This window comes from Rhinopithecus roxellana, chromosome 5 (assembly GCF_007565055.1).
Source record: "Rhinopithecus roxellana isolate Shanxi Qingling chromosome 5, ASM756505v1, whole genome shotgun sequence".
Taxonomy (NCBI): domain Eukaryota; kingdom Metazoa; phylum Chordata; class Mammalia; order Primates; family Cercopithecidae; genus Rhinopithecus; species Rhinopithecus roxellana.
In genome coordinates, this window is record NC_044553.1 from 162,312,971 (window position 1) to 162,327,103 (window position 14,133).

The window sequence follows — 14,133 nt, forward strand, 5'->3', positions numbered from 1 at the left end:
AGGTCTACAAACCAAGTGGTGAATGAGAGTTGGGCATCTCCCAGGTTCCCTCTGGTGCTGCCTAGCTCATTTCTTCTGCAGTTCCCTGCCGTGCTTGTAGTGGACATCGCAGTTGCACTTCTCGGTTTTAAAGCATCCACCCAGTGCAGCATCGTGTGTGTGTTATGCTGAACGTTGGGGATGTGTTTTGAGGAATGCATCATTAAGTGATTTCGTTGTGGGGGTATCAGGGAGTACATTTACACAAACCTAGAAAGTATAGCCTACTGCACACCTAGGCGGTACAGTGTAGCCCATTGCTCCTAGGCTAAAAACCTGTACAAATGTAGCTGTAGTAGGCAACTGTAACACTGGTAAACGTTTGTGCAACTAAACATGTCTAAACATAGAAAAGATGTAGTCCAAATAGGTGTTACAATTTTTTTTTTTTTGAGACGGAGTCTGGCTGTGTCGCCCAGACTGGAGTGCAGTGGAGCGTGATCTCGGCTCACTGCAAGCTCCGCCTCACAGGTTCATGCCATTCTCCTGCCTCAGCCTCCCGAGCAGCTGGGACTACAGGCACTCGCCACCACACCCAGATAATTTTTTTGTATTTTTAGCAGAGGTGGGGTTCCACTGTGTTAGCCAGGATGGTCTTGATTTCCTGACCTTGTGATCCACCCACCTCGGCCTCCCAAAGTGCTGGGATTATGGGCGTGAGCCACCGCGCCCAGCCTGGTGTTATAATCTTATGGGACCATTGTCAAATATGAGGTCCCTCCTTGACCAGAATGTCATTATACTGCACATGACTGTGTTGTCTGTATTGTACGAATTCTGTATTCTAAATGTGTTAGTTTCCATCGTATCTGTCAGGGAGTTAGTTAAAATTCCCAAGGCCTTCTCTTTTGGTCATTAGTGTAGAGTGAGTAAAATATCACTCCCGTCATAAAGGACAAATTAAAAGGACAGTTTTAATGTGTAATAAGAACTATTTTCTGAGACAGTCTTGCTTGCTCTGTCACCCAGGCTGGAGTGCAGTGGCATGATCATGGCTCATGCAGCCTTGAACTCCTGGGCTCAAGCCATCCTCCCACTTTAGCCTCCCCAAGTAGCACATACTACCATGCCCATCTAATTTTTAATTTTTATTTTTAATTTTTATTTTTTTTTTGAGACGGAGTCTCGCTCTGTCGCCCAGGCTGGAGTGCAGTGGCCGGATCTCAGCTCACTGCAAGCTCCGCCTCCCGGGTTTACGCCATTCTCCTGCCCCAGCCTCCCAAGTAGCTGGGACTACAGGCGCCCGCCAACTCGCCCGGTTAGTTTTTTGTATTTTTTAGTAGAGACGGGGTTTCGCCGTGTTAGCTAGGTTGGTCTCGATCTCCTGACCTCGCGATCCACCCGTCTCGGCCTCCCAAAGTGCTGGGATTACAGGCTTGAGCCACCGCGCCTGGCCAATTTTTAATTTTTTAATTAAAATATGTATGTTGCATATATATGTGTATATATACATATTTCAGACAAGGTCTTACTCTGTCACCCAGGCTGAAGTGCAGTGGCACAGTCATGGCTCACTGCACCTGCGAACTGCAGACATGCATTTTCATGCCTAGCTAATTTTTTTTCTTTCTTTTTTTTTTTTGAAGAGATGGGACTCCTCTGTGTTGCCCAGGCTGGTCTTGAACTCATGGGCTCAAACAATCTTTCTGCTTCAGCCTCCCAAGTAGCTGGGACTACAAGCATGTGTCACCATGCCTAATTTGTGTGTGTGTGTGTGTGGAGATGAGGTCTTGCTGTCTTGCCTAGGCTGGTCTGGAATTCCTGGGTTCAAGGGATCCTCCCACCTCGTCCTCCCAAAGTGCTGGGATTACATCAGCCACAGTGTTCAGCATAAGAACTGTTTCTATTTTGTATATTACCTCTGCTTGGATTACTTTAGAGCAGAGGTAAAGCAACTGAATATTCAAATTAATATTTATGTCTGGTGTTTTTGGTCAGAGCTGAGTGATGGAACTTGATTGTAGTCTGTATATTAGGTATTAATGTGTGCCATCTCTTTTCAGTTACACAGGTACAAATCCTTACCTGTCAAGTAGGATGTTGAATAATACAAACATGCTGCAGTTACCTTGTCTATCCAAACTGTTAAGCCTTATTTCAAGTTTGAGCATGGGGTTTTTAATTACTTTATCCAGAAACTTTTTTTTTTTTTGAGACAGAGTCTTGCTCTGTTGCTCAGGCTGGAGTGCAGTGGTGCAGTGGCGGGATCTCTGCTCACTGCAGTGGCGGGATCTCCGCTTTCCAGGTTCAAGTGATTTTCCTGCCTCAGCCTCCTGAGTAGCTAGGACTACGGGCGTGTGTCACCACACCCTGCTAATTTTTGTATTTTTTTTTTTTTTTTTTTTTTTACTAGAGATGGGGTTTTGCCATATTGACCAGACTGGTCTTGAACTTCTGACTTCAGGTAGTCTGCCTGCCTGGGCCTCCCGAAGTGCCAGGATTACGGGGAGCGCCACCGCGCCTGGCCCAGCAGTTTGTTTGTTACTATTTCTTGTGTTTCCAAGGGCAGGTGAGCCTTTGAAAGAATAGCGGGACCGAGCATGGCGGGCCCCGCCTGCAATCCAACACTTTGGGAAGCCGCGGTGGGCGAGGCCAAGACCACGAGGTCAGGAGATCAAGACCGTCCTGGCCAACATGGTGAAACCCTGTCTCTACTAAAACTACAAAAATTAGGTGGGCGTGGTGGTGCACGCCTGTAGTTCTAGCTACTTGGGAGGCTGAGGCAGGAGAATCACTTGAACCTGGGAGGTGGAGGTTGCAGTGAGCTTAGATCGCGCCACTGCACTCCAGCCTGGCAACAGAGCAGGACTCCATCTCAAAAAAAAAAAAAAAAAAAAAGAAAGATAGCATTTCCTCATTTCTGTCCCAATAGGTGATGCATGATACAAATAAACCACGTCTATTTGTATTGTTTTTCAAATGACATTTAAAAAGAGGTAAAATTGTTTTATTTCTAGGTTACAGAATGCTACAGACAGGATTTTAAAATTTATTTTTTACTCCTGGCAAGTTGCGATACAGATATTTAATCAGAGGTCCCAACTGGGAGCCTGGCAGGATAGGTTCTTAATATTCTCAGTTTATGTCCTCACAATGTTGTAGTGTGAAAGAATGATTGAAGTAAATCTTTGGACATGAGACTTGTGGCCAGGCATGGTGGCTCATGCCTGTAATCTCAGCACTTTGGGAGGCTAAGGTGGACAGGTCCGTTGAGCCTAGGAGTTGAAGACCAGCCTGGGCAACATGGCAAGACCGTCTCTACCAAAAAAAAAGAAAAAGAAAAAAAGAGAAAAATTAGCCAGGCTTGGTGGCGCGCACCTGTAGTCCAAGCTACATGGGAGGCTGAGGTGGGAGGATCACTTGAGCCCAGGAGGTGGAGGTTGCAGTGAGCCAAGATCATGCCACTGTACTTCAGCCTGGGTGACAGAGTGAGACCCTGTCTCAGAAAAAAAAGGAGAATCATATATGTTAAAAATACATGTCAAAACGGCACAGTGGGCCGGGTGTGTGCCTCATGCCTGTAATCCCAGTACTTTGGGAGGCCGAGGCAGGCAGATCACCTGAGCTCAGGAGTTTGAGACCAGCCGGGGCAACATGGCGAAACGTTGTCTCTACTAAAAGTACAAAAGTTAACTGGGCTTGGTGGTGCATGCGTGTGGTTCCCAGCTACTTGGGAGGCTGAGGTGGGAGGATTGCTTGAGTCCGGGATGCGGAAGTTGCAGTGAGCCAAAATAGTGCCATTGCACTCCACCCTGGGCGATAGAGTAAGATTCTGTGTAAAAACAAAAAAAAGGAAAAATGGAGTACAGTGGCAAGTTCTTATACTCCTAGCTCCTTGGGAGATTGAAGGTGGAGGATTGCTTGAGTCTAGGAGTGCAAGTTCAGCCTGGGCAACAAGCAAGACCCCATCTCTAAACGAAAAAGAAAAACATACGATAACCACAATACAATGTAATTGCAAAAGTTGAGTCGCTATCTAAAATAATGGAAACAAAGTAAGTTCTAAAATTAAATAAAAATAACATAGGGTTTTCTTGGTCTTCATTATGTTAGGTAGTGACTTACAGCCTGTAGACACAGTACATAATTTGTTAGGGGCCTGGTGTGATAGCTCATACCCGTATCTCCAGCACTTTGGGAGGCCTAGGTGGGAGGATCACTGGAGCCCAAGAGTTTGAGACCAGCCTGGGCAACATGGTGAGACCCCATCTCAAAAAAAAAAAAAGAATTTGTTAGGTTTACTTGAATGCTGAGACTTTAAATTCAGTAGGCTGTAATAGCTTTGCCTGTTGAACAATAGCCTTAAAGAGGTTTGACCCTAAGAAGGGCTTCTTGTGTTTTGCGAGCTTAATTCAGATGTTAGATTTATCAGGTTTTACACTGGAGATTTTGCATTGAGTTCTTTTGGTCTCACAAAGTAAATAATGGAACCTTAAATAGGACTTTTTTTTTTTTTTAAAGGAATAAAAGCATAATAAAAAATTCTTAGTTAGAATAACCTGGGGCCAGATAGCTTGTGTGTCAGTCAAAGGGAAAGAGGGAAGGGAGTATTTTTGAGCCTGTACTATGTTCCAGGTCAGGTGGGTATCAATTTCACTTGACTTACAGGGAGATTGAGCCTCCAACACGCCCCAGGGTAGGTGAGAAGAAGATGCAGTAGCTCCAGGGCTGTTTCATTCATTCATTGCACACATCTTTGTTGCATGCCCGTGGGGTGCCAGGCATTGTTTTGGCTGATTCCTTGTTCCATTGAATCGTCTCCAGGCATACACAGCATGAGAGTTGGAAGATGGTCCAGCGATGATGTGATTTATAGGCTGGCAAAATGTTTGAGTCAACTTAGATTCTGAGTAATGTTTACCTTTCAGAAATCAGTGTAACCTGTAACTTAGCCCTTTGAGCTGGTAGCCTGTATACTTTTTTTTTTTTTTTTTTTGAGCCAGAGTCTCACTCTGTTGCCCAGGCTGGAGTGCAGTGGTATGATCTCAGTTCACTGCAACCTCTGCCTGCCGGGTTCAAGCAATTCTCCTGCCTCAGCCTCCTGAGTAGTTGGGATTACAGGCACCTGCCACCACGCCCGGCTCATTTTTTGTATTTTTAGTAGAGACGGGGTTTCACCATGTTGGCCAGGCTTGTCTGGAACTCCTGACCTAAGTGATCCACTTGCCTGGGCCTCCCAAAGCACTAGGATTACAGGCGTGAGCACCGCGCCCGGCTGTCTGTATACTTTTGAATTCTTCATCTTGATGAGCTGCAAAACAGTGTTCCCTCAAAAACATATTTTATTTGTTTCTGCATCAAACTTGAAAAATGTCTTAAGTAGACTTGTCAGTCTTTTACAGTTTTATACCTTTCTTTCTCTCTCTCTCGCTCTGTCTGCCTTCCTCCTCTCCCCTCTCCCCTCTCACCTCTCTCCTCTCCCCTCTCCTCTTCTTGATGGAGTCTTGCTCTGTCACCCAGGCTGGAGCGCAGTGGTGGGATCTCTGCTCACCGCAACCTCCGCCTCCTGGGTTCAAGCGATTCTCCTGCCTTAACCTCCAGAGTAGCTGGGATTACAGGTATGCGCCACCATACCTGGCTAATTTTTTATATTTTTAGTAGAGATGGGGTTTCACCATGGTGGCCAGGCTGTTCTTGAAGCCCTTTTTTTTTTTTTTTTTTTTTTTTTTTTGAGACGGAGTCTTGCTCTGTTGCACAGGCTGGAGTGCAGTGGCTTGACCTTGGCTCACCGCAAGCTCTGCCTCTCGGGTTCACGCCATTCACCTGCCTCAGCCTCCCAATTAGCTGGGACTACTGGCACCCACCACCACACCTGGCTAGTTTTTAGTATTTTTAGTAGAGACGAGGTTTCACCGTGTTAGTCAGGATGGTCTCGATCTCCTGACCTTGTGATCTGACCGCCTTGGCCTCCCAAAGTGCTGGGATTACAGGCGTGAGCTACCGTGCCCAGCTTGCCATTACTTTTATTCATAGAATGTTCTTTAGTTTGACCTATGTGCATGTAGGCCTTTGCCTGTATTTCCTTCTAGTTTCTTTTTTTTAAATTGAATCATTAATCTGAAATTTATGTTAGTATATAGTGAGTATAGGAGTTTAACTTTAATTTTCTGAAATAGCCAGTTGCCTTGTCACTGTTTATTAATATAAGCTGCCTTTGGTTATAATGGCTTAGCCTAGAAATGGCAAGAGGCATCGAGTCTGAATATATATGCCACTGTCTGTTTCCCTCTGAAGAAGTGTCGTGTGTACTTAACATCTATATCATGGTCACTTGGGGGGCAGGTTTCTTATGCTGTCACTCTGCACTGCTCCTCTAGCCCTGGTACTGGGTCTGGCTCTGCAGTGATGAGCAGCTGCTCGCCAGCAGTGGGTGCCGTCACACCTCTGCCTCAGCTCCCCTTTTGCCCTGGGCTGGCAGTGCCCTTATTAGCCTTGAGAGGTGCTACTTGATAACATCCCTTGGTAATGGTTTCTTCTGTCTGGCCTTCATCTCTCAGTTGGCAACTCCACTGCCCCCCATCACTGTGTTCCGCTGCGCAGCCACCGTCCCTGGGCCTTCAGGTCTTTGTGCACCTGCTTGTGTAGGGTGTCTTCTACTAGCTCGCATGTCCCCGAGGGTGAGGCCCTTATTAATCTGCACATTCCAGGGCTTACTTAACTCAGAGTAAGTTTCAGAAAAGCACTTGCATCTGCTAGTTTGGGAAACATAAGAGAATATATGTTGCATCATTTGGATATAATACATAAATGCTTTGCTGTCAGGGAGGAAAAACAGGCCTTAAGTTTTATTTTCCTCCTTCTGAAGACCCTTCCCTTCACTCATAGGAACCTCAAAGATGTTCAGATCAACATGTTAACCTAGTACATTTTACTCTTGTTTGTTGAAAACTGGTCCTTAAGTGTTTTCTTTCACTCATTTTACGAATGCGTATTGAGTGCCGGGCTGGGGATATATCATGGAACAGTATGGACAAGGTCCCTCATGGAGTACAGCAGTATTATTCAGCAATATATTCCCAGCCTGGCACATAGCATGGATTTGCTACAGTGAAGCTGGAGAGCCATGTGTTAAATAAATACTAGCAGTTAACATACTGTCAGGTAGAGGAGTGGCCTTTGTTCTTTTTTTTTTTTTTTGGACAAAGTCTTCCTTTGTTGCCCAGGCTGGAGTGCAGTGGTGAAATCTTGGCTCACTGCAACCCCTGCCTCCTGGTTTCAAGTGATTCTCTTGCCTCAGCCTCCTGAGTAGCTGGGACTTCAGGCGAGCATCACCAGGCCCGGCTAATTTTTGTATTTTTAGTAGAGACGAGGGTTTCACCGTATTGGCTAGGCTGGTCTTGAACTCTTGACCTCGTGATTTGCCCACCTCGGCCTCCCAGAGTGCTGGGATTACAGGCATGAGCCACCGTGCCTGGCCGGCGTTTGTTCTTTTGTTGTTTTCTGGGCTCTTTGTTAGTGGAGTGGAGGTGGATTTCTGAATAGTCTGTAGGACAACTTCCAAATTTTAAAAGGAATTTAGTCTTCATATTTATGAAAAAAAAAATGATTTTTCCAGTGTGAAATTGGTGATGCAGAGGCTAACATGACCCTATTCTCAAGCACTCATAGCTTCACCCCCAAATCCTGGAATATGTAGTCTGTCTGCTGATTCAGTCTTTCTTCCTTTCATCCAGTGTCTGTCAGTCCATCCATTCATCACATGGTCTGGCAGGAGCTGCGCCTAGATGCTGTGGAGCCTGTTTTTTTTTTTGTTTTTTTGTTTTTTTGAATTTTTTTACGAGACAGGGTCTTGCTCCATCACCCAGACTGGAGTGCAGTGGTACCATCATAGCTGACAGTCACCTCACACCCCTGGGCTCGAGTGATCCTTGTGCCTCACCCTCCTGGGTAGCAGGGAATACATGCACATACCACCACACCCAGCTAATTGTATTTTGTTTATTTTTATTTATTTATTTATTTAGGCAGATTCTTGCTCTGTTGCCCAGGCTGGAGTGCAGTGGCGCGATACTGGCTTACTGCAACCTCTGCCTTCCGTGCTCAAGTGATTCTCGTGCCTCAGCCTCCTGAGTAGCTGGGACCACCGGTGCGTGCCACCACACCCAGCTAATTTTTGTATTTTGAGTAGAGACAGGGTTTTGCCATGTTGGCCAGGCTGGTTTTGAACTCCTGGCATCAAGTGATCAACCTGCCTTGGCCTCCCAAAGTGCTGGGATTACAGGAATGAGCCACCACGCCTGGCTGTCCTGCCTTTTTTTAAATAAGAGCTTATATTCAAAGTGATATTAGACACTTCATGAAATGTGAGATTTCAGACAGTGGCAGTGTTATGAAGGAAATAACTCTGACGTGTAATCTCACCTCCATCCCTGTCACTCTGCCGAAAAGATCACTGCTCATTATCTTTCTGTTTTTTAAACTTAACTATGTAGTTTTAAGACTTAGTAAAAAGGAGAGAGGCTAGCAGAGGAATCCATTGCTCAGTGCCAGTGGCTGTCAGACACACCAGCACAAATGATGCTGTTTTGTATGCCCCTTTCCTCCCCCTTTTCTTTCTCACTTGGGTGTTTGAAAGCCCATTCTAGACACTGCATCACGTCACCCTGGGCCTGGCCCCGGTGGTGCTTCACTGTGCCCTCCTCATCTGTGAGCCTGCCCGGTGACCATCCTGCTCCTGTCCTTGGTGCCCTGTGTCTTCCAGGTCTGCTTCTCCCCTGCTGCTCTTCCTGTTCCGTGTTCTGTGGCTGGTTTTTCTTTCTTCTTCCAGCTGCATGACTCCTTTTCAAGCCTTTGTCCAGTTAAACATGTTACCAAGAATGTAGTGTTCTTTTTGCATTTCATTAGGAAGAGAAAAAGGCTTGCAAACATTTTGAGAAAAAATGTTGTTCACTGAGGCTATGTGTTTTGGAAATGCCATTTAGATGTTTTGCTGCTTTTAATCTTTGGCATTAATTTCAGTTGCTGTCATAAAAAAGAATTGAAACAGCAACCAGAAAAGTAATTAAATGTGTCTGCAAAGGAAAAACAGAAACAGTGCAGAATGTGGTACTTCAAGATCATAAATTACTAATGTGCATATTTATTATTCCCCTATAAAATGTTAATTAAAATTTTTTCATGTTTACTTGATGTAACAGAAATGAAACCTGTAATGAGGGGTCTAATTTCTTTTTCTTTTTTCATTCCAGAATGTATGACAACATGTCCACAATGGTGTACATAAAGGAAGACAAGTTGGAGAAGCTTACGCAGGATGAAATTATTTCTAAAACAAAGCAAGTAATTCAGGGGCTGGAAGCTTTGAAGAATGAGCACAATTCCATTTTACAAAGTTTGCTGGAGACCCTGAAGTGTTTGAAGAAAGATGATGAAAGTAACCTGGTGGAGGAGAAATCAAACATGATCCGGAAGTCACTGGAGATGTTGGAGCTCGGCCTGAGTGAGGCACAGGTATGAGTGAGAATGACTCAGATATCATCAAGTACTTTTCATGGTTTGGTAAAATGGAGACTTTGTTTGAAATAAGCAGTTTCACTGAAGAAGAGGAAAGATGGTTATAAAATAACAGATCCAGGCCGAGTGCGGTGGCTCACGCCTGTAATCAAGTGCTTTGGGAGGCCGAGGCAGGTGGATCACTTGAGGTCAGGAATTTGAGACCAGCCTGGCCAACATGGTGAAACGCGGACTGTACTAAAAATACAAAAATTAGCCAGGCCTGGTGGCTGGCGTGTGTAATCCCAGCTACTAGGCAGGCTTGAGGCAGAAGAATCACTTGAACCTGGGAGGCAGAGGTTGCAGGGAGCCAAAATTGCGCCACTGCACTCCAGCCTGGGTGACAGAGCGAGACTTTGTCTCAAAGAAAAAAAAAAAACAAAAAAAACAGATCCACTTACATGTGTGTTCTGTATGTTAATTAATTACTATTGATTTGGGCCCATAAGAATTTTATTGATTGATTGAGATGGAGTTTTGCTCTTGCTGCCCACGCTGGAGTGCAATGGTGCGATCTCGGCTCACTGCAACCTCTGCCTCCCGGGCTCAAGTGATTCTCCTGCCTCAGCCTCCCAAGTAGCTGGGATTATGCGCCACCACACCTGGCTAATTTGTATTTTTAGTAGAGACAGGGTTTCTCCGTGTTGGTTAGGCTGGTCTTAAACTCCCAACCTCACGTGATCTGCCTGCCTCAGCAAAGTGCTGGGATTACAGGCGTGAGCCGCCATGCCCGGACTCTGAATTTTATTTTTATTTTTTATTTTTTTGAGACGGTGTTTGCTCTTGTTGCCCAGGCTGGAGTGCAATGGCTCAGTCTCGGCTCACTGCAGCCTCCACCCGCCGGGTTCAAGTGATTGTCCTGCCTCAACCTCCCAAGTAGCTGGGATTATAGGCACGTACCACCATTCCTGGCTAATTTTTTGTTTTTTTAGTAGAAACAGGGTTTCACCATGTTGGCCAGGCTTGTCTTGAACTCCTGACCTCAGGGCCTCTCCGAATTTTAAAAAGCAGAGCCAAAATAGTGGATACTGCTGTGTATCATTTAGGATTTTATTTGGCTGCCAGTATCAAAAAAACAAAAACAGTGGCTTAAACCACAAGACGTTTGTCAAACAAGTACTGAGGTACACTATCCTGGACGGGTTCTGTAGCTGCACAGTCATCGGGAGTACTCAGGCTGCTAACATCTGCCACACTACACCTTGGCAGCCTGTCTTGGGGACTGAGAGTGAGCTCCAGTGGCAGCCATGTGGCCCTGTTCTAGCATAGGGGAAGGGAAAGGAAGGACATGCCTCCTTCCTTGAAGGCTGCTTCTTTGATGTTGTGTACAGCAGTGCTTACATTTCATAGGCCAGACCTCATGGCTGTACCTGGGTGAGTGGGAGACTGGGGAATGTTGTCTTCCCACTTGCAGTGGCAGGTTCTCAAGCCTAAGGAAGGAAAGGAGAATGGACACTGGCCAGTAGGTGATGGTCTCTGCAATCCCAGGAGCAAATTGCATCATATCTTTGACTAACCTTTGTTTCTGTAATATCATGCTTGACATAGAGATGAAAACACTGGAAACATCTAGGTTTTTAAATTCTCTCTCCTGATAACTTCTGGCTCTGCCAGCATATCTTAGGTAAAATTAAATATACTAAAGCTTGACTTCTTAGCTTTCTCTAGTTGAGTGAGTGAATAGAGCAGAAGAAGGGCTGCTGGCCAGTGGTTTCTGCTTTCATAGGGGAAGTGAACGCCTACACCCTGATTTTAGTGTCTTCATTTACAGACTTGAGTTGCAGAACTGTAGCTTTGTTTGGATATTGTGAGCCTATTATTTCTCAAGTTCTGTTATCTTGAGAACAGGTGACATGAATTTAAACTTGCTTTTTTGGTGTCGCAGATAAGAGTTTTACAAAAAGAAGGAAGAAAAGGTCCCACCTTCTGGAGTTTCAGGTTTTAAACCTAGGAAGATAATAACCTGGTTATTATGTATGAGAGGGAAGGGCAGATACATGTTCTAAAGAGAGAACAGATTGTAGCCAGTCAGCTCCTCCTAGATCTTTCTGCTCTTATGCTCCTAGGAAGTTGCCACGGCTTCATGCTGTTCTGTTCCAGAAACCTAGTGAGCACTCTGTAGGCAGAGCCCTGGAGTGTTCCCTGGATTTTGTGACATAAACGTAAGCTTATGAGTACACCATTGCATTCTTACTCTTCGTGGTAGCTACAGAGATGTCTTCTCTCACCTTGGAACATCGAGGAAGATTTGTATGTGCCCTGTTCTCTGACTTCCACCTCCAGCCCTTCACCAACCTGCACTCTGTATGCAGACATGCATGTGTGTACACAAGGCCTCACACATGGGAAAGGGTCTATAAAAATTATGTTGGGGCCATCTTGATAGAAAGTAAAATAATACAGTTTCATCCGAAGGGTAGCTGTGTTTTCATTGCTAGTTCATTTGACATGCTCTTCAAAAAAAAAATAGTTTTTTGTAGGCATTCTGAGCATGAGATTTTCTTTTTCGTACCCTGTTATGTAGTCTGTGGCTGAAGGGGAAAAGAGAAATAAATGGCAGATGGTACTTATTTGTACTTTGGAGAGAACATCTGCGAGTGTAAGCTACAGCCCCAGCCACAGAATGTTCGCACAGGTGGGAGGGACACTTGCTGGGCAATGTGCTACAGTGCTGCACACGTTTCTGTCTGCTCAGGTTATGATGGCTTTGTCAAATCACCTGAATGCTGTGGAGTCCGAGAAGCAGAAACTACGTGCGCAGGTTCGTCGTCTGTGCCAGGAGAATCAGTGGCTACGGGATGAATTGGCCAACACGCAGCAGAAACTGCAGAAGAGCGAGCAGTCTGTGGCTCAACTGGAGGAGGAGAAGAAGCATCTGGAGTTTATGAATCAGCTAAAAAAATATGATGACGACATTTCCCCATCCGTGAGTAGCTCTGTAGCAAATGTGGTGCTGATGGTTTAAAATGGAGTCCCTGGGCAAGTCATAGAAGTTCTGTTCGCCGTATTCTTTTCATATTAGAACGTTGACCAGAACATGCAAAAATGTTTTGTAAATATAAGCCACAATCCAGAGAGACACCCTTACCTTCAGCGAGGTCTGCCCCGAGCTCTGCCCCAGCTTAGGCTCCAGAGCTTCCTTGCCCCTCTGTAGGTTGGCTTCCGTGCCATCAGCTGCTGGTCTAGCAGTGGTCCAATCCAGCCGTCTGAATCTGGACTCTGGGCAAGCTCTCTGCCTCTTATGGTGGGTTCTTGACATTGCCATTCTCTTTGAAACTACCCTGGTCCCCCAGACACCATCTGGCTCTCTTGCCACCTCTCTCATCCTCCCCTTGGCTTCCCTTGCTGGCTTATCTTCCTATATCTACAGTGGAAGAAAGGATCTTAGTTTTCTTTTTTTTCTTTTATTTAGACAAAGTCTCACTCTGTCACTCAGGCTGGAGTGCAGTGGCACAATCTTGACTCACTGCAACCTCCGCCTCCCGGGTTCATGCAATTCTCCTGCCTCAGCCTCCGGAGTAGCTGGGATTACAGGTGTGTGACACTATGCCCAGCTAAGTGTTTGTATTTTTTTTTTTTTTTTTTTTTTTTTTTAGTAGAGATGGGGTTTCACTATTTTGGCCAGGCTGGTCTTGAACTCCTGGCTTCAAGTGATCTTCCCACCTCAGCCTCCCAAAGTGGTGGGATTCTAGGTGGGAGCCACCGTGCCCAGCCTTTTTCTTTCTCTGTTGGCTATATTTGGATGTTTATCCTGGTCTCAGTTATTTTTCATTCAACATTTATTTCTGATTCAGTTAACTTCTTTTTTTTCTTTTTTTTTTTTTTTTTAGGTGGAGTCTTGCTCTATCGCCCAGGCTGGAGTGCAGTGGCATGATCTTGGCTTATTGCAACCTCCGCCTCCTGGGTTCAAGCGATTCTCCTGCCTCAGCCTCCCAAGTAGCTGGGACTATAGGCGTGTGCTACCACACCTGGTTAATTTTTTGTATTTTTAGTAGAGACGGGGTTTCACCGTGTTAGCCAGGATGGTCTCGATCTCCTGATCTTGTGATCCGCCTGCCTCCGCCTCCCAAAGTGCTGGGATTACAGGCGTGAGCCACCATGCCCAGCCTCAGTTAACTTCTTTTTAAAGAAAATTTCTAAATTTTGGAATTATTTTATTTTACTTATTTTTAATTTTTAAAAATTTTACCCTTCTTTCAAGTTTCCAATGGAATAATTTTAAATTGATCGAAAAGTTGGAAAGTTTGAGAAGAACCATAACCCAGTTTCCCCTAATCTTACATAATCATAGATCAGTGGTCAGAACTAAGATATTAACATCAATACTTTACTGTTAACTGAAACACAAGCTTGGTTTGGATGTCACCAGGCCTTCCGCTAGTATCTCTTTTCTGTGCTAGGACCTAGTCCAGTGTTGCACGTTGCATTTGGAACTAACTTTTTTTTTTTTTTTTTTTTTTTGAGACGGAGTCTCGCTCTGTCACCCAGGCTGGAGTACAGTGGCTGGATCTCAGCTCACTGCAAGCTCCGCCTCCCGGGTTCACGGAATTCTCTTGCCTCAGCTTCCTGAGTAGCTGGGACTACAGGCGCCCGCCACCTCGC

The 14,133-nt window shown here is 45.3% G+C and overlaps 1 protein-coding gene across 14 annotated transcripts in view; it reads left to right on the top strand.

The window, feature by feature from the left end:
- Positions 1 to 14,133, top strand: part of KLC1 (kinesin light chain 1) — a 73,087-nt gene that overhangs the window by 16,680 nt on the left and 42,274 nt on the right. For all 14 annotated transcript variants that reach the window (XM_010353589.1, XM_010353591.1, XM_010353585.1 and 11 more), the window contains exons 2-3: positions 9,228 to 9,489; positions 12,227 to 12,457. In XM_010353589.1, the coding sequence (XP_010351891.1) occupies positions 9,229 to 9,489; positions 12,227 to 12,457 (492 nt within the window). In that variant the 5' untranslated portion in view covers position 9,228. The remainder of the gene's footprint in view (positions 1 to 9,227; positions 9,490 to 12,226; positions 12,458 to 14,133) is intronic.